At 37.9% G+C, this 18,998-nt stretch overlaps 1 protein-coding gene across 6 annotated transcripts in view; it reads left to right on the top strand.

Annotated features, from left to right (window-relative positions):
- CARMIL1 (capping protein regulator and myosin 1 linker 1) overlaps window positions 1-18,998 on the top strand; it is a 188,959-nt gene that overhangs the window by 117,924 nt on the left and 52,037 nt on the right. For 3 of the 6 annotated variants that reach the window (XM_058022121.1, XM_058022139.1, XM_058022101.1), the window contains exons 18-25: window positions 67-78; window positions 2,290-2,371; window positions 3,673-3,772; window positions 3,860-3,914; window positions 9,163-9,335; window positions 11,645-11,713; window positions 16,011-16,104; window positions 18,270-18,368. In XM_058022121.1, coding sequence (XP_057878104.1) covers window positions 67-78; window positions 2,290-2,371; window positions 3,673-3,772; window positions 3,860-3,914; window positions 9,163-9,335; window positions 11,645-11,713; window positions 16,011-16,104; window positions 18,270-18,368 — 684 coding nt within the window. The remainder of the gene's footprint in view (window positions 1-66; window positions 79-2,289; window positions 2,372-3,672; window positions 3,773-3,859; window positions 3,915-9,162; window positions 9,336-11,644; window positions 11,714-16,010; window positions 16,105-18,269; window positions 18,369-18,998) is intronic. The other 3 variants (XM_058022148.1, XM_058022131.1, XM_058022110.1) reach the window with 1 other exon arrangement.

Genomic DNA, 18,998 nt, shown 5'->3' with positions numbered 1-18,998 from the left:
TTACATTTTTATTTCTACCTGCTCAGCACTGATGTATTTCACTCTTTTCCCTTCTGCTTCCCTTAGCTTGGTCACTGTGTAAGTACCCTCCATGCTTTACCTTAACTGTTAAACCAGTAAGCAGCTTTGTTTGCCCTTCCCATATTAGTACCTCATAGCTTTGAGCACACTTGGCATTTTTAGTTGTAGAAGGGTTATTCTTCATTTTCTGAGAGCTTTTCTTTGTAGCCTCAGAAGTATATCATGTAGAGGTGTTGCAGAGTCTTTTTGTCAGTATCACAGTCCACGTTGACAAGCAGCACTTCAATTCATCTCTGATTTTATATATATATTTATGTGCAAAGTATTTTAACACAGTTGCAGCAAATTGTGCTCCTAAAAGTGGAGTTTTTGTCATCACTTTCAGATCAAATAGATATCACCATTTGTGCTCATGAAATGTTTATATATTTAAAATTTTGAATGTAGAGTTATCTGGTACAAGATTGAAAGCTCCTCCTGAAAAATTGTCCACTTCAGCCCTCAAAGTATATATAGCCAAAGCATTTGGATTCTGTTGTGAGTACAATTTTAGTGTATAGAACTTTACCCTACCAACAACCAATCTAGTTCCATGTATGATCTGCCATAGATTCTGCAGCAGTAGATGTGACACTCTGTGTGAAATGTGTGTCTTGTGGTGGGCCACACTGAGAGAGCAGCACAAAGCAAAACTGGATGATTTTGGCTTTCATACAGCAAATGCTACAAATGCTCTTACTAAAATAAAGTTGAGTTAAATTTGCAGCACTTCTGGCCCAAATACAGCCTGTAATATGGCTACTTATTGAGAGGATGAGGTGAAGGATAGGCAGGCTTTGATTTATGGAGAGGCGGTAAGGTGCCTTATATTCTGTACTTTTCACACTCTGGATGTGATTTATGATTTAGGTGTCATCTTTGGCCACCAAAGATAACCATTGGCCACCAAAGGCCATTCTCCAAATTCTCAGGTCAAGTTATCCAGCTGCTTGTTAACCCATCACATACCTCAAATGTTCAAAAAAGTGCCAAATCAAGTCTTTATTGAAAAATGCTTCTAGAAGGCATTTGTGGCTCTTATAATTATAGTATGGATAAAAGCTGATGGTCCTCAGAAATATCAGCAGGTAGATTCGGACTATTTACCCAAGTAAGTGAACTAAGTAAAAAAAGTCACAGTTTTTATGCACAGGAAGTGAAAAAGCTTTGAAGAGGTTTGAAAAAGCTTTCCATTCTTTTTGAAGCAAATAACGTGAAGATAGAAAATGTAAAAATAAAATTTCCATAGAATTTTTTCCTACTTCAGCTAAAATCTTTTACAGGGAGATGTTTATAAATTTAAATGCACCTTATATAAAAGTACATAGCTGCAAAAAAAAGAAAATGCTTTTGCTTTTGCTCCTTTGGAAAAAAAAGATGTTAATTCAGTAGCATTAGTAAATAAGTGTGTAAGATTTCATTACTTTAATTCTTAATGTTGATGTTTTCTCCTAGAACATTTCATTGTTTTTTCATTAAATCCTGACATTTCTTTTGTAGTCATGTAATATTTCAGATTAATAATATCATAATTGATATTTTGCAGTCAGGCATTTTGTTATTGTTGCAATTTTTTTCTTTTATTGCTATTTCTTAAGAATGACTGTATTACTGTTTTCTCTTGTTCATTGTCTTTTATGGCTGTTTTACAACTGGATTATTTGAATTTTCTTTTCAGCAACAGGGAGGCATAATTTAATTGAGATTTTTTTTGTTTTGTATGCCCCCCACTTATCTTTTGGGCACCTTAGCATTGTGCTAAGAGCTGGAAGAAGATGCTCACTGTAAGGCCTGACTGTAGTGGAGTTCAAGGGTGCCAGGGTTGCAAGCTGATAGGCTGGTCTAAGTTTATTTTTTTGTATCACCAGACACTGGAAATGTTCATGTAGAGAATGCTCACCCCAGTCCTTCGGGCACTGCCCAGCCCAAGTGCTAAAGGATTTGCTGTGTTTAACCATTTAAGCATTTTCCTGATTTGGAGGCTGAGAGGTAGTTTCAAGGGAAAGCAAAGAGAGTCCCTTTTCTCATTTGTATGCAAATACTGAGAGTAAGAGTGAGGACAGTAGGAATGTGTGCATAGGCTGTCATTTTGATGTCTATAACTTCTTTTGTTGCTGTTGTTTTTGCCGCTGCTAGTGCCTTCTGTATTCACAAAGCTCCTACCACTGTCTTCTGTGTGATCTTGAAACCATAACTAGTTTGCAAAAATGGATGATGTTTTGTCTCTAGTTAAGATCTGGAGGTGCACAAGTCTTGGAAGGATGCATAGCAGAAATACACAATATCACCAGCCTAGATATTTCAGACAATGGTAAGTACACAGAACAGGAATGGAGAGTCGTGCAAGTCAAGAAATGTTTTTTGTTTCAGCTCTCAGTGGGACCAAGGGTGCTTGCTCTTGCTTTGTGATTGTTGGCCATGCTGTTATGGAAATGTCTCTGACCAAGGCCTCTTATTAAGGAACGTTGGAAGACTAAATGTAACCTCAAAAGTTTGTTGTTTGCGATCAGTGTAACATAGCAGAATAAAATAATGGCACCAACTCATATTCGATCCAGGGTAAATTGGGGTCAAGTATAAGAAGATAAGAAGCTGGATGAGAATTAGAAGTATAGTGAAAGAACAAAGGGAAAGGTCTGGTACAGAATGAAGCTGAGGGGGGAAATTTGGAGCAAAGAGCCAAGAGCTTCAGGTGAGAAAAGACCTGCTTGAGTCTTTGGAATAGTCTTTGAATATTTCTGTTTTGGAGTCTCTGTGCTTCCCAGCACAGGTATTCCTGGAAATATGAGCTGGCTTCTCATCTTGCAGATCCAAGGTGTAGATGTATGAACTGGAAGAATTCACCTGCTGTGATTGCCCTTCTATCAGCCAAGTGCAGAAGTATTTCAGAAACAGATTCCCAGTACAGTGGAATGCCCAAGAAGATGGACAGGTGGAAAGCTGAGAGAGCTACTGATTCAGCCCAGTTAGGCAAAAAGATATATTTTTATAAATAAAGATAGATATTTGAAATCTAAATTATGCTGTGAATCTGAATTCTAAATCATTGTAATCTAGCTCGTGGACTCCTCAAATACATAACTAGCTTGGGAATACTAAAGCTAATTTTCTTTTACTCAGGAGTAGAAAAAAATCTGCCTTGTTTTTTAGGTTATTTTATTTGTAGTGTATTATGTTAGCCTTTTTTGCAGGCTTTTGAAGGCTTTGAAATATTGTTGGTACACAGCTCTACTAAGACTAGATAGTGATTAGCATTATTTCAGAATTCTCCCAGGAACTTGAAACTCTGCCTGACCCTGCGAGGAACTACCCTTGGGTGGTTGGACTGTGGATAGGGGACTGAATTATCTTCTGTGTGTCTGAGAGGTGCCTTTAATAGCTGATTAGCAGGGAGATTTAAAGGGTTTCTTTTAGAGAAAGCATTTATTCTCATAGAAAAGCAGAGGCACTAGTGAGAAAAAGATTTAAAGATAGAAGAATGGAAATTTTCCTACACATTTTGGAAATTAGTATGCTGCTATAATTACTTGAATATAGCATCAGTAATTGGCCCTGGTCTGGGTCTTTTGTGAAAATGTGTTTTAATTCCTAATCTAATCTGATTCTTTACAGGCCTAGAATCTGATCTCTCAACCCTTGTAGTCTGGCTTAGTAAAAACCGGTCGATAAGACACTTGGCATTAGGCAAAAACTTTAACAACATGAAATCCAAGTAAGGATTTTCTTTCTTCTAAATAACAAGAGAATGGATGAGGAGAAACTGCTGATTTCATCATCTTCCTAACTTTTCTTCCCTCAGAAATCTCACTCCAGTACTTGATAATTTAGTTCAGATGATTCAAGATGAGGATTCAGTGAGTATCTTTCTGCCTACTATCATCATGTGTATTTGTACCCTCACAGTCTATTTCTGATAATTTTCTTCATTTTCTTAATTTGCTGCATAAGATTTGATCACAACTCTGCACAGATACATCCAGCATTTTGGATTTGCTTTTTTTTTCAAATTGTAATTTGGATTAACTTGTGCCACGTAGGTGAACATTTTCTGAGGATAGTCTTAGGATCTGTGGTTGTTGAAAAATATTCATTTTAAATAGTTGGATGTGTGTAACCTAGTTTTTTATGTCTAAATTATACAGCCCTTTAGGCACAAATTTTCAGAACTTTTGTGTCCTGATAAGAGATTACGATCATAGTGTTCTCAATAGCAATGCTTTTTTTTTAATTTATAGAATGCATTATTTCCTGATAGCTGTTCTTGTGTATTAACATTTTTTTTCCTTGGCAAAATGCAAGGTCACTGCAGTGATCTCTCAGAATTCCTTCCTTCTTCCGAAGATGCAAATAAACCATTCACTGTGCTGTTTTTTACCTTTCTTAGTCATGGGAGCAATTTCATAAAACCTTTTCAGGGTACCTTGCTGGGATGCTTGCTCACTTCCTTAATTTCTCTACTTTTGTTATTCTGAAATACTTCTCTGGTTGAATTTGTGTTCTTGCCCATTCTTGGCATCCTAGTTTTGGTTAGAAGGGGATCTTAAGATGCCCTGTTACTCTCATGCTTGTTAATCTTTATTTATCTACTCTTAGTCCTTTCTTTCTCCTTAATTTCCTGTGCAAGTACCAAGCAAGCTTTCCTCATTCTCCAGAGACAGCCAACTGTAGACTCAGGTTGTTTGAACACCTGCTGCTTCCTGTTGTCTTTATTGTCTCACCTCCAAGTTCATGCTCTCCATATTAACTGCCTGGCTGTCTTCTCCTCCCATCTGTGTCTGTATCCTGGCAGTTTTAACCAGGATTCCCAGTGTCTCTTGCCTTGCAAGGTCGTTAGACTCATGTTCTGGATTCCTTTTTTCTTAGTTCTCAGTTGTATTTGAAGTGATTTATTAAACCAGTCCTCTATGCTCTTTCTGTCCTCTTAAATGGATCAGTGGTGCTGGTGTTTCTTGATTCTGTGCCTTCCTCCACGTTTTATTCTTTAAAGCATGGAAGGTCAGCATGATGTGGTAAAGTTCTTCATACAGATACCAAAACTGATTCGAATTGAGGTAACATCTGTAATGAGAGCACCTTAATGAAAATCCTTGTTTGCACAAGTTAGATGTAGGGCTGTGCTAAGTAATGTATTGGTGAAACTCTGTGTTGCTTCTTGTACCAGGCATGTTGTTTTGTGCTGTGTGACCACCTCCTCCTACTCTGCCTCTAAAGGGAATGCTGCAGGACTGCCTTCCCCTCCTTTCCTTTTCCTTTTGATCCTGTACTGAGGGGTTTCATTTCATCAGATACCACCTGCTGCTTCTGTGTGGGCATTTGTCTCTGTCCTGCCCTGTTTCTCATGCTTATCCTTTCACAGCTGTCCTGAAGAGCTGAATCACAAGCAAATGTAATTTGGTATGTTTTCTGTTTCCATTATTCCTTTGTTCTGTTGCAGGTGAACATTTCTGCCCACTCAGACCATACCCTAAAACTCCTCATCAATGCACTCTGTGGCCTTTCAGTGCCCAAATCATCTTCTCAAACATGCTGTTGGCATTTTCCCCCTATTTTATGACTACTTTCTTTACTATCTTTTCTTAAGAACAAAAATTTCAACTTTCACTGTATTATTTCTACTTAAAGTGTTACAACCTTTTGTTTATCTTTCCTGGCTTCTCTTTTTGAAACTTCCAGGTTGTAGGAAAAGGTAGCTGTTAAATTTTATGTGTATCATTCTTGCACAGTTCTCTCTCCTTTGCATCATTAGCTTCCACTTCTTGCATTCCTTTTCTTTTCTCAACCTCATTTGTTGTTCCACTTTCTGCCTTTTACACTATACATGGGTCAGATGTGCTCCTGTAATTCTTACCCACCATGTTTTCCTAACCTAACCTAACCTACACAATGTATTGTCATCCTGTTTTCAAACAGCGTTATAATGAAATAATTCACCAAAAAGTTGTTTTATTTAGCTACTTAGAATAACTGTCTCTCCTTCATGTCACTTCATTAACATTTGGGATATAGCATATGATCCTTTGGGGTTACCCTGCCTCTTCTTGCCCCATGTTCTTTTCTCTTGTTAATCCTCTTCAGTGAAGGAATCTTGGTTTTTTTGTCTCATCAAGCACTAAAACCAGCATGAACTATCTCCTAGCAGCAAGAGAGTTGAGGACAGACACTGTAGCACTGTGGGAAAAATATGTTGCAAAAAGCAGCCTAGGATTGTCCTCACTGTATCTCGATGCTAGAAAATTATTTTAAGTCTCTAGCTATTTCAATTTGAATCTTAAATGAGGTGGTCCTCATTCTAACAGTAGTATGCATTTACTGCCACAGGACATGAAAAATTTAAGATGCAGTTGTAGAGACCAGGGTGTGATGTTGCCCAGAGCACACTGCACAGTTTAGGGACTGAACATTGTCTGCATAGAAAGCTGAAGCAAGTGGCTTTAATCTAAAATAAAAATCTCTAAATGCTTCTTCATGTGTTTATGCACACTTTAAATAGCTCTGTTGCTGTGCTAATGTGAGTCATGAGTAAAATGATTTAAACAATCAGTGGCTTGCTTCTATGACTGTTAAAATAGTGATACCCAAATGTAATTCTGCAGCATTTAAAAGCAGTAGTAGTAACCTACATAGCAGAGCTTCACAGGTGTTTTATATAAGCAAGAATGTAACATTTAGTTTCATTTTTTGGGTTCTTTTCATGTATTTTTTTAGATAAATGGGCGCTATACTGTGCAGACTATTATAATGTATTCTTAAGGAGCCCATTCCTTTTCTTGTTGCAAAAATGGATGTTACACAGCAGGTATGCAGTGTTGTTACTCAGAGTGATAATCACTCCTGCATAGGTGCAGTGAATTTCTAGTGATGATTATCTTTAGTTGTTAGTTGAGTGCTTGGTGCAGAATTGGCTCTTGGTGGCTTTTTGCAGCATTTTTGTTCTTAGGAAAAACAAATTTAGCTTGATTTAATTCCTAGGGTTTTTTCCAGTAGAAGTATGACTGAATCAATGAATAAAATCATACCATTTCTAATTGTAAATTTGTACTTTGAGAATTCCTCTTCCTTAAAAAGACTATGTTGAGGCATTTTCTCTGTATTGGCAAAGTACCTGTTTTCTGTAGCAGGGACACTGAAAGTGCTCCTTAGACTTCTGTTTTCTCAATATCTAGCTAAAACTATTAAGTTGTTAAAAGAAATGTTTGTAGAGTATTTCCCATATTTGTGGGGGATTTGGTTTTGATTCCTTTTTTTTTGTTTGTTGTTGTTTCATTTGGGATTTTTAATGTAATGATCAGATAATTTAATGAATATTTAGATGGTGCATGGCTGTCAATCCTTACAGAACACAGTACAGAAGTGTTTTCAGTCATATACTGTTTAGTCATAGTGTTGGAATGCAAGAAGCTTCCTGGGAGGATATTTGAGATTTAGAAAAATTATGTGGGAGGGATCATGTGCAGCTCACTTACTCCAATGCCCATTTCTAAAGTGACACATGAAAAACAGAAACAATCTCACGTTCACAAGTTTATTGCTGATTTCTCCTAGTGCTGCATGGTGCTGCTTTGCTGTGAATCTGTCAGCAAAAGGGCTTCTCAGACTTCTGTCAAGAGCTCCTGAGTGCCATTCTAAATGTGATGTTAACATTTTTATGTTAATATTGCTTTTAAATTCTTAATAATTCTTTACATTCCTCTTCATGTCGTGCAATAAAATTCAAAACCAGACAGATTAAGGGTATCAGCATAGTAATTTAATAACTTCCATTTAAAATAAAACCAGCATGTGGCTTGTGTTATTATTAGACTTTATAATTATCAACTGCTGTGCCTCCAAATTTTTGTGCTTTTCCTCATTAGTAAGTGCATTTCTTGCATTGTTGCAAGTTTTTTGGTTATCACTGTAATCCTGTGGTGTCTGGGGAGTTAGATCTGATTGTATAGCAGGTATGATGCAAGGACCTTGGACCCTGGAAGGTGTGCAGAGTTTGGTTGGTTTATTTTAATTTATCTAAACTTCAGGATGTAACATAAATGCTGTGGCTCATTGCTATGTGATGTTGATTTTCTTGTGCTGGCTATTTGAGGATTTTAGGCTCCAATATTTCATCCTTCAGCACATGCCTAAGTGGGTGTATAATGACCATACACTTCTCTGCATGGACTCACACTTGAGTAAGGGAAATGTTTTGTGAGTCCTCATTCATCACCAAAGACAAATTGCACTTTTAGGAGCTGTAATATCTATGCATGGCATGGGGATAAGTTAACCATGGTTCTTGAGCTCCTGCTGTTGAGTGTTGGGGGTATTGAGAGTGGAGGAAATATGGGCATTTTTAGAAAAGGTTTTTTTGAGGCTTGGAGTATGACTTGCTGGAGCCAAATAAGATAGTTTCAGCTTAATATGCTTCATAAAAAAATAAAGTTTCTGAAAAATATTGTAGTATCTATTACAATGAGTAGACTTATTCATTGTAAAAAAACCTCAATATTGCTTTGAATTTCAGACCTGCTACAGTTTTATCTTTTCTTGAAAACCCATGCCCTTTGTTGAAGGAACAGATATGCAAAATCACTCCTAAATTTGAAGTAAAAATAATAAAACACTTTAAGGAAACTGTTTGTTTTAACAATGCCTTGGACTGTAATTTGCCCTTGGGCAAAAGTCTCAGCCTGAGGGAGAGAAGGGGAATGGTAGATACTTTTATTTTTCACTGAAAATGCGAATGCTGGTAAAGCAAAACCCACTGGACGCTGGAAGATATCTTGTGAAGCTGGTTGTTATCTTCCCTTTTTTGAGGTTTACATTGTATTCTGTACTTAGTATTAGTAGAACTCAGGAAGTTGGAGGCACTGCTGCTTGAAAATAATTTTTTCACAGGGTGTTACAACTTAATCTGCTTGTATGCATGTGTTTGACGCCTGTGCTGTAAGTTATTGACTTCCAATTTATCATGTGTTGTTGGGATCTGCAGCTAACAGAGAAATAACTCTTTGATGTTTACTGCTGTCCCCAAGAGTTTGGGAAACTTGTGACCTCTTTTAGTTGGTGTTTGAGGAATGAGTGCGTTTTCAGCTCTGTTATCAGTGCATTTTCTATAATCCACAGCCTCTCCAGTCGCTGTCGCTCGCAGATTCCAAGCTGAAGACTGAGGTCACCATCATTATCAATGCCTTGGGCAGCAATACTTCTCTCACAAAAGTGGATATTAGTGGAAATGCCATGGGAGATATGGGAGCAAAGATGCTGGCAAAAGCCCTACAGATAAACACCAAACTCAGGTAAGTGAAATGTATTTGCAGTAAACAGTAGAATGGCTTAATAATACTGAAGTAGTTGGCTTATTCTCAATCTGTTTCTCTTCAGAACCTTTCTGCGTACAGGCACTTTAAAGTGCCTTTATTTGGAAGCATTCTCATCCTTCTTTTTCTTAAGAGAAAGGAAAATAACAACAGAAAAACAAGAGAAGGAAGTTGTCCCATCAAAAACATTTCCTTAACTGAAACTGGGGAAAATTTTCTACATTTAAACAGAAAGGTCTCTTGTTGGAATTAAAAGACTTTTCAAATTTCTAGAATGACAGAAAAAATTACATTGTTACAGAGCTCTCTATTGAATAAACCCAATGTTCTTCTCAAAGCTGGGCCAACTTAAAGCTATGTGAGGTTGCTCAGAGACTTGTCCATGCAGGTTTTGAAGATCTCTAAGTACCAAGATTCCACAGTGTCCCTGGGAACTCAATTCTAGTGCTTAGCTGCTCTCTTGTGTTCTGCTCTCTCCTTCTTACTGGAGGCTTTCCCAGCAGAGAAAATTCTGATACTTGGGTAGGAAACTGAAGGGAATTATTCTTTGTCTTCTGAAGTGTCAGTTTGTAGAACTAAGAGCATGTGGAATTCAGAATGGGGAGCAGCGTGGACCATCCATCCTTCCTTTCTCCCCTTCCTACTGTGTTGATGGACCTTGGCATATCTTCTTTGCAACTTCATCTGCCCAACAACTTCACTGCTTTTTAGCATGTCTGGCACTGATGGCTTGAGAGTATCACTCTTTTTCTATCCAGCATGTGTTTCACAAACAGTAAAACCTTCAATCAGCATAAATCTGGATGGGGACCTCTAAATATGTCACCCTCATCAGGAAAGATAATCCTCCCTCCTCCTCTTCAGACTGTGCAAATGAACCTCCCTCAGTGTATTGTCAGTGTAAAAAGACCACTTTTTACTTGGTCTCCAAGTATTTGTTCCCTGGAGGATAAGAAATTCCCCCAAACAGTCTTGGCTATTTTGTTCAAGAGGCAAGGATCCTCTGGCCTTTGTGTTGCTGTGCCCAAACTGAATATTAAAAATGTCAAGAAAGCACAGGAGGGATGGCTTAGGTTTATTGAATGCATTAACCTGAAATGACCACAATATTTGAGGAAAGAAAGTCTTGATACATTTCAGGGTGGCAGACTGAAATGTTTCACAGTATGCTGAATGTCACAGTTGACATAATGTCACCACAGTCTGTGGTGTGATTACAGGCTGAATAATGCAATGGTAACTGGCTCTGCCAAAATGTTATAAAATGACACCCAGGTAGAAGTATAAACAGACTTTCCAGTGGCAGAAATACTCAAGATTTGACCCTTAACATACCTGATGTTTGCAGAGTGAGTGTAGAATCTCTCTTCCTCTCTTTCTTACCTTTCATCTAAAAAACAGAGGGATAATTGTACAACAACAGAAGGATGTCACTACTTGTGAAAGCATGCCATCCATCTTTTTTTTCTCTCTCTCTCTCTCTTTTAAACACCAGAAATCTTTGTTTGGTTTTGTGCCTTTTTTTTTTTTTTAAGAACAGCTACAACTGGTGCTCTAGCAGAAGCAAGATTTATCTGCTTGTCTGTCTCTTCTGCCTACTAATGAGATCTTTGAACATGTGTTTGCAAATTGCCAAGCAGTCTGCTTGAGTGGTCTGAACTGGGGGAGGAGGGGAAGGCTTGATCACTCTTATCATTACTGTGAATTCAAAAGAGCTACCATTTATGCACCTAACCTAATGGTTTATTTTGGCAGCTACTTGTGTTGCATGGGAAATCATGTGAACAGTGTGATGAGCTTAGTGTAGGGCTGAATGTGTAATAATCTGCAAATTTTGACCTCTGATCAGCACGAATTTTTAAAATACACGTAGCCTATGTGGAACAGAGATTGACCAGTCACTGCAGTTTTCTGGTTTTTCAGTATGGCCTTGATGACCTTGCAAAGGAGACATTTGAACTTTGGTTTTGATGCTATTCCTCAAAAAAGCAGGAATTTATGTCCAAATCTTTATATTAATTGTGTTTTAGAAAAGGTACTTACGTTAATGATAGAAAATACAGTACAGTCCCCTTTAAAGTACAGGAAACTGGATTTTGGGTATTTATCCATCATTTCTGTCATTTCAAGGATTTACCATCTAAGTAAAGACAAGTTTTTAAAGTGCTGCCTTCTGCAATTTTGAATATTCAGCAGTGTGTTATTTCAATATGCAAAGTTCATTATGGATTTGTTTGGTGGCTCTTGTTTAACTTACGCTTTTCTTTCCTCTTCCCACCACCTCTCAGAACTGTAATATGGGACAAGAATAACATCACTGCACAGGGCTTCCAGGACATAGCTGTGGCACTGGAAAAGTAAGTCTCAAGTAATTGAATGTCTGATGAAGAGGCCAAAGATCCTGAATGATCTGAGCAGCTGCAGTTCTCACCGCAGTCAATATGATCTTGAAGATGCTGAGTGCTCTCAAATTTAAGCATCGGGATGTTTAATCTAAAGGAAAATTCATGACTTCACATCCTTCAAAAGGATGGGAAGAGGCTCTGTGGCTCTTTCATCCATACTCTGCTATCAGCATTAAGGTCCTTGAGTTCTGCTCTTAGCGTTCAGATTCTGAATTTGGTAATATTTTCCCTTTGCTTCATTCTCTTGTGTTGATAGTGTGCAGAAATTCTATTCTAGTGAATGAAGCTGTACATAATGACAGAAAATTACTGAAGTGGGCCTTTGTCGTCTGATTTTTTTTCTTTCCCCTAGCAAGTTGAAACTAATAGTGATGATCTCAGGACCTGCAGTTTTTCTTTGTAATTGCTGTGCTTTGGGTCATTTTGCTTCCATGAGTTTACTCACAGATGCAGCTATTACCAGTGATAGATGTTAAATTGCTTTCATCTCCCTCCACATCCATCACATTTCTTTATATGTTATTATTACTTTTCTTAAGAGAGAAGAATTGCAGATTTAAATTAGGCAGCAGTTGAAGTTTTTCACATCATGAAATCCCTCAGGCAGGAGCAAAGGCTCTCTTTAGAAAGTGAATGTAATCTACTATTGCTAGGTCCTACAAGGTATCTTGTAAAACTGTATAACTAATTAAGGGAGCACCTTAACCCTTGCCAGGGTCATGAGGCTAGGGCTTATAAAGTTACTTGGTTTGTGAAACTATTGTAGTCTATATACTCGGTTTTGAAATGAGTTCAGTTGCACTGATGTGGGAAATGAGATAAATTATGTATAATTAAGCAAATCATCTTGCAGTGATTCCATTGATTGTAGTGAGTAAGAATTTGCAAAGGTTATTTGTCAACTTGCAGACATTTCTCTGTTAAAGGGCAATAGCATAGGGAAGTCTGGTAGAAAAAGAAATGCACTTGTTTTCTGATAAAACATCAGCTTTATTTCTCTGTTCCAAAGTGTTTGGATGAGTAAATAGAGAAGGGGTGGAAATCCTGAGGCAAAAGCAAGTAATCTAAACAAAACCACCCCCGGAATGCCACAGTTAATTATGTGGCACTGTACTTTTTCCGGGTGACATCTCATTTATTTAACTTGGAAGCTGAGGTCATTTTATGTTGCCTTAAAGATTTTTAAATTGTCAAAAACATTGATAACATCACACACTAAGCCACAAGCAACAAAGGTTTAAACATAAAGAGAGGGTGTGTCAGTACTGGCTGTAAACAATCCATCTTGAAGACATTTTGAGAACATTCTTCACCATATGTTTCCTAAAAATACCTGAAGCCATCGATATTCTGTAGAAAAAAAAAATTGCTCAAAATGGAATGAAATATACTGAAGATGTTTAAGGATATGTGTCCTACGTGTTATTTTGATTTTATGAAAAATATTCATCTACCAAACCACAAAGCAAGAAGAAAGGTAGACTTTAGTTGCATAGGCAGGAAGCTGAGGTGATTTGTAGCAGACTTTAAAACAGGCTGAAGTAATTGGAAGGTTTTTTCTTTCCTAATCTCCAACTTTTCTTCGTCTGCTTGTTGCTGTTTGAAAATGTTGTTCCTGCAAGGGAATTCCAGGGCCATGGCTGTTGGCAGATTTTGCTCCAGGGGTGTCCCAGAGAGGTAGTGTGAAGTCCTGAGAAGATTTACTGCAGAGTCTCTTATAGGTGTCAGTTCAGGAGTGCATTTGAGAGCAGTGGGCATCCTATTCAGCTTGGCCATTAAGCAGAGTTTCGTATCTCTGTAATTTTAATATGAAGATAAATGTGTGATTTGCAGCCTAGAGCCCCCTCTGTCACAGGACTCTGCAGCATTGTCTCATGTTCATTTCTGAAATATTTTTTTTCTATATGGACTGACTGAAGAAGTAGGTGAAGTTCTAATATCTCAGGAGAAATGCTGGAGTCTGTCAGAGGGCCATGAATTCTTCCCTTAGCAGTGATGTGAAATTCACACACCCTGACCTGAAAATCAGATAATCTTATTCCTGTAAGTAAAATCTCCACTGCAGCACAGAGCGTATGTAGTGTGTGGATCAGAAGTTACTACAGGGGAAATAATGTAATGAAATGTAGGACTGTTGTCACACATGTTGTATCTAGAACAAGAAGTTTTTGGTACCTCTTTTGGGACATCCTCTACAGTCTTTGAGCACCTCTCTGAAATTTAACATCTTTTAAATATAGGTATTTTGCTGAGTATATTGACGTCTTAGGAAATTACTGGATTATTGAGTTTGTAGCAAAATGTACTCCTTTACAAGAGACAAGTGGAGTGTTAATAAAAAGAAGAATGGGGGAATATTTTAGACTTCAAGGAAACAGAGGGAAAAAAAAGCATAACGATAAAGTTGAAAAGTGAGCTTTAAATTCTTGATATTTTCCCCTAAGGGCTGGTAAATTCTTAGATGAAAATAATACTGTGTGTCTGAAAGCAACCCAAGTACTGAGGATTTCCTTCCTCCCTTAGGGTAGGAAAGAAAGTTTTGCCTCTGTGATTGTGTGTCCATGAAAATCTCCTTGCCTTTCATTTGCCCTCCTCCAGCTCTGTGTGTCCATATGTGTGAGGGAGGGTGCACCAAGTCTTTGACTAAATTGAATTTAGCATATAACTGCTAGCATGAGAGCTGGCAATTACAGATTTCAATGAATGGGATGTATTAAATGTCAAACAGCTGCAGAGATCCTTAGAAAACTACCTTCTTTTTTTTTTTTTTTTTTAACTAAATAAATACCCCACCTGTCAGGCAATCAGCAAGTTCTGTAATTATCTGTCTTTGAGCTCAGCATCTTTGACGTTTAAAAATTCTCCCCATGGTGGTGGACACTGGTTAGTATTACATGAGGACACATATCAGGGTCTGTATAGTTTGCAATGTTCTTTTGAAGGACAAGTCAGCTAAAAAGAAGAGGTAATTTTCTGTCTGATGCACTTGACAGTTGGACACTGTGGAAGGACAGGGACTTTGCCTGCCACTATACATCACCATGTTTGCACTGAGGAAGAAACATAAAAGCCTTCCATTATCATTTAAAGTAAAATATTGGATGATATCAGTGAGGAATCGGTGTGTTTGCAGTTCAGGAGGACACTGCCCTTCAGAGAATGGTGTTGCACGTGTCCAAGCACCTGGTGGGAGAAGGAGGGAAAGAAGCCTGGAGTTTCGCACTATTTAAGGTGTCTGCTGTTGGGAGTAGCGTGGTCTGCTGTCATCAATGGTGGTGACTCAACTGAAATTGCCAACTTCAAAGCGCTCAAGAATAGAGGGTTCCAAACATATTTGTGTAGCTCTGGATGAAATAGGAACAGACGGTTAGTGGGATGTTTGCAGAAGGAGGAGAAAGAAATGTTTGCAGGAAATAAAGGATTAATTGAAAATAGAAAGAATAATTTCCTTTCCAGGTTTTAAAAACTTCCTGCTGTTTTTTTTCCTCCCCCCCCATTTATTCAAGTCTGAAGTTGTGTGGACATACCACTGTAGGTGGCATTTTAAGTATAACTGTATTATGATAGTCAGTTTATGTTCTCAGAGTTTAAATGTAATTTTGACTCAGGACCAAACTCCTGTCCTTAATTTCTTATTGCAGCAGATGGACTAAGCTGCAGAAACATTTTGCAAGCAAATAAGGAAAATGCAGGGAGCAATTGTTTGCATAAAGCAACGTGGAGATGCTATGCTTGTTTTGTCAGCTTTTTATTAAAAATGCAGCAAGTGTCTTCAAATTGTTGTAAACATGAGAAGTTATTAAATAGTAAATTTCTAAAACTCAGTCTCTTAGTTGCTGTCTGTCTATTACTGAGTATTTCCACTTAGTCTTAGATCTGATACAGTTTCCAGCAGGCACCAATTCTCCCTGTTCTGTTTAGATACACAAAAATAATCTAGCCTTGTGCACAGAGGTACACAGGGCTGATAGGCTTTTAATCAGCAGCCACTGGGCATTGACCATGTAACTGCTTTTCAAAATCTACCTCTCTTTCTAGTAGTAAAGAAGAATTAGCAGCAAAAAAGAGCGTATATACTTACAACTATTTCACTTAAAAATGTGAAAAATACATTCTTAGTACCGTCCATGGACAAGCTGGATGCATTTATTTCTCCCTTCTAGGTTATTCTTCATAAAAAAAATTACAGTGATTCTAAAGAGATACAGTAATTAGATTAATTTTCACCATCAATTTTTTTTTTCTTTAGGAATTATACATTGAGATTCATGCCTATACCGATGAATGATGCCTCCCAAGCACTCAAAACGAACCCTGAGAAAACAGAAGAGGCTCTGCAAAAGGTATTGCATATGCCACCAATGAACAGAAACCAAACCAGCAAAAATATAGTAATTTTAAGTTTCTGAGACTTCATGCTTGGCTGAATAAGAATTCTATACTGGATTCAAGGATTGTTTGGTTTGCAGAGACATAGACATGGTAATCAAGTGCTGCAAGAGCTTTTTATTCCACAGAATGCTGGGAGTGAAGGCTGATGGAATGCAGTGGTGTCAGAATATCATAACTAAAAAAATGCAAACTAGACTTGGTATTACTGTGTGCCTGACTATGAAAGAGAGTTAGAAACTGCATGTTTGTTACATATGTGCCTGTGAGTATTACTAAATGTTTAGAATTACTGGTGCAGGCTTTTTATATTGGCATAAAAAGTGCAGTCAGCTCTGTACAGGACAAAGGGTGCTCTTCAGTTTGAGGGAGGATGAAAACATTTACTGCCTGTGTTTTATATTGTACATATAAAATTCACACACTGTGTTGCCCTAAGTAAGCAACTGCACCAGCATGTTCTTTTGGATGAAAAGGTGTTGACAGTATCTGTAGTGTTCCACTTGCCTGACTTATAAAACTCCCAGCTGAGTTTTAATATGGTAAATCTTGCGAGCTCCAAACAAGCCTCCTGCTCAGTCAGGAAGCACACATTTCACATCTCTTTAATGAGCAGTTTTCCTTCAGCCAGGGTAAGGCCATAAAAAGGTTATAAATAGTTCTTACAGATAACTGTGATTAAAAAGCAAATGTGTATGATCCTTGCTTTCTGTAATTTGAGCATCACAGGGAGAGGTGCTGGTAGTTAGTATTTTTTTCTTTGATGCATTAAAATTCTCTCAATTCTGCTTTTAAAAATCTGATTCATGGGGGATGGACATATTTCTTACATCTCATTTAATCTAATTGGCCTTGTTCACATCTAGACTGGTAGATGCATTTCTGAAAAAAGTACAGGGAAGCTTCTGGCCGTGGGGATTTAAATTCTGTGTGTTAATTAGGCACTATGTACAAAGAGCATTTCCTTTTATTCATATCAAGGTTGCTAAAACTGTTAGACCCTGAGTTTGTTTTAATGTGTGGATTAGGCTTTCTTCACACAACATGAGGAAGTTAGCTCCTAGAAAAGGTATCAATGTCAGGAGTGGTGCTGTGAACACAACACAGGTGATTCCTGCAGGTGGGGATGCAAGCCTTCCTGCATGGACTGAGCCTGGTGCTGGGACAACTGCACTGATTGACTGATGGACACAGCAGCCACCCTCCTGAGCTCTGGTGTCTCTGCAGCACACTTGGCTTGGCTGGGCAAAGTGAATAAATCCAGGGGTTTGCTCTGGGCTGTGGTCAGATGTTGCAGTTGTTGCTGCTGCTGCTGCCGCCACCTTAGAGGCGACTGTCCCCACTGATCTCAGCCTCACAACCTGCTGGCTACTCCACTCATCTTTGCTCCCCTCTCTCTTTCAGGCCAGGTCCATCACTTTTGATGAACCTTGAACAGTTTGTTAATAGGTGTTTTTGGCTTCACCAAATTTGATAGAGCAGGGTTAGGGGGTTACTCTAACTATGAAGCAGCAACTGTGACCACTGTGGTGGCCTGTCAGCAGGAATCATTTGTCTCTAAAGAGCACTTCTGTACTGCTTAGCTTTAATTAACCAACAGGTGAACTGAGGCTTCAGTATCACTTAGGCACTTTTAGATAGTTATTTTTTCTTCAGACATACTGCTCTTCAAATCTGTCTTTGCAGCAGGCCAAAGACATCTGAAAGAAATGAATCAAATATCTTGAGTCATCATGATATCTACAGCACCCAACAGTTAAGAGTCCCTTCAAATATTTCTCAAACCAGGATCTAATCCTTTGTCAGAATAACTTGCTAAATTGTTCAAAATGGAACACTCTTTCAGAAAATATTGGCAAAACCACAATGTTTAACTATGTTTCACTAGTTTGTGAGTGAATTTGTATTTGCCGATGTGGTTAAGCACTGAGGCACACAAAATAAAGTTTGCAGATGATAAACAAATAATTAGGCAGCTCTTTTCTTGTCAGTCCCCAATTCTGACACAGCAGAATTGAAAAATTGAAAACACAAAACTGAAAACGAATTACAATGTGAGGAGTCAAATCAGTTTCCTAATCTGACTTTTTTTCTGCTTTTGTTTTTTCTTTTTTTTTAGATAGAAAACTACTTGCTTCGTAACCATGAGACCAGGAAGTACCTACAGGAGCAAGCATATCGGCTGCAGCAAGGCATTGTCACTAGCACCACTCAGCAGGTGAGAATTTTATACTTAATGGACACCTCAGGGCCTAAAATCTGCTTGGGGAGGAAGTTCTCTCTCATTCTGAGTACTTTTAAGATGTGCCTCGTGGGTTATACTGTTTTCCAAGAAATATTAATTATCAGTGACAAGGTATTTGGAAGCAAAGCATGTGTGAGATGAAGGTCTTCTATACAGCAGTACTATGTAGAGAAAGACTCAGGGTATTACCAAGTAAACTACTGTTGAAACCAGGAACAGTTTGGTTTGCTTGTGCTCTACCTGTGTTATTAAAATTTAATGGGACAGTGTTTTGTTACTGGAAGCTGAAAGTGTACTCTAACTCTTGAGAGAGAAAATGGTATATGGAGATATACTGGAACTGGAAGCTGTAAGACCAGTTTTTCTATTCTAGTAATTTTTCTGTTCCAATGCCACTTCCCCCCCTGAAATAAATAATCTCTATATCATATAAGTTTAGATTTTTTATAGCTCTTTTTAATAGATTTTTTTTATAGTTTTAGTTGTGCTTTTCTTCAACACCACATACACATCAAGTTTCAGGAAATGTAATTTATTGTTATTTTGAAGTAAAGTTACTGATTTCTGTACTAAATTGTGTACAGTAGGAATGGATTTTAAAAA

Source organism: Melospiza georgiana, chromosome 1 (assembly GCF_028018845.1).
Source record: "Melospiza georgiana isolate bMelGeo1 chromosome 1, bMelGeo1.pri, whole genome shotgun sequence".
Lineage (NCBI taxonomy): Eukaryota > Metazoa > Chordata > Aves > Passeriformes > Passerellidae > Melospiza > Melospiza georgiana.
The sequence above is the reverse complement of the archived record's forward strand: the minus strand, read 5'-3'. Positions and strand labels throughout refer to the sequence as shown.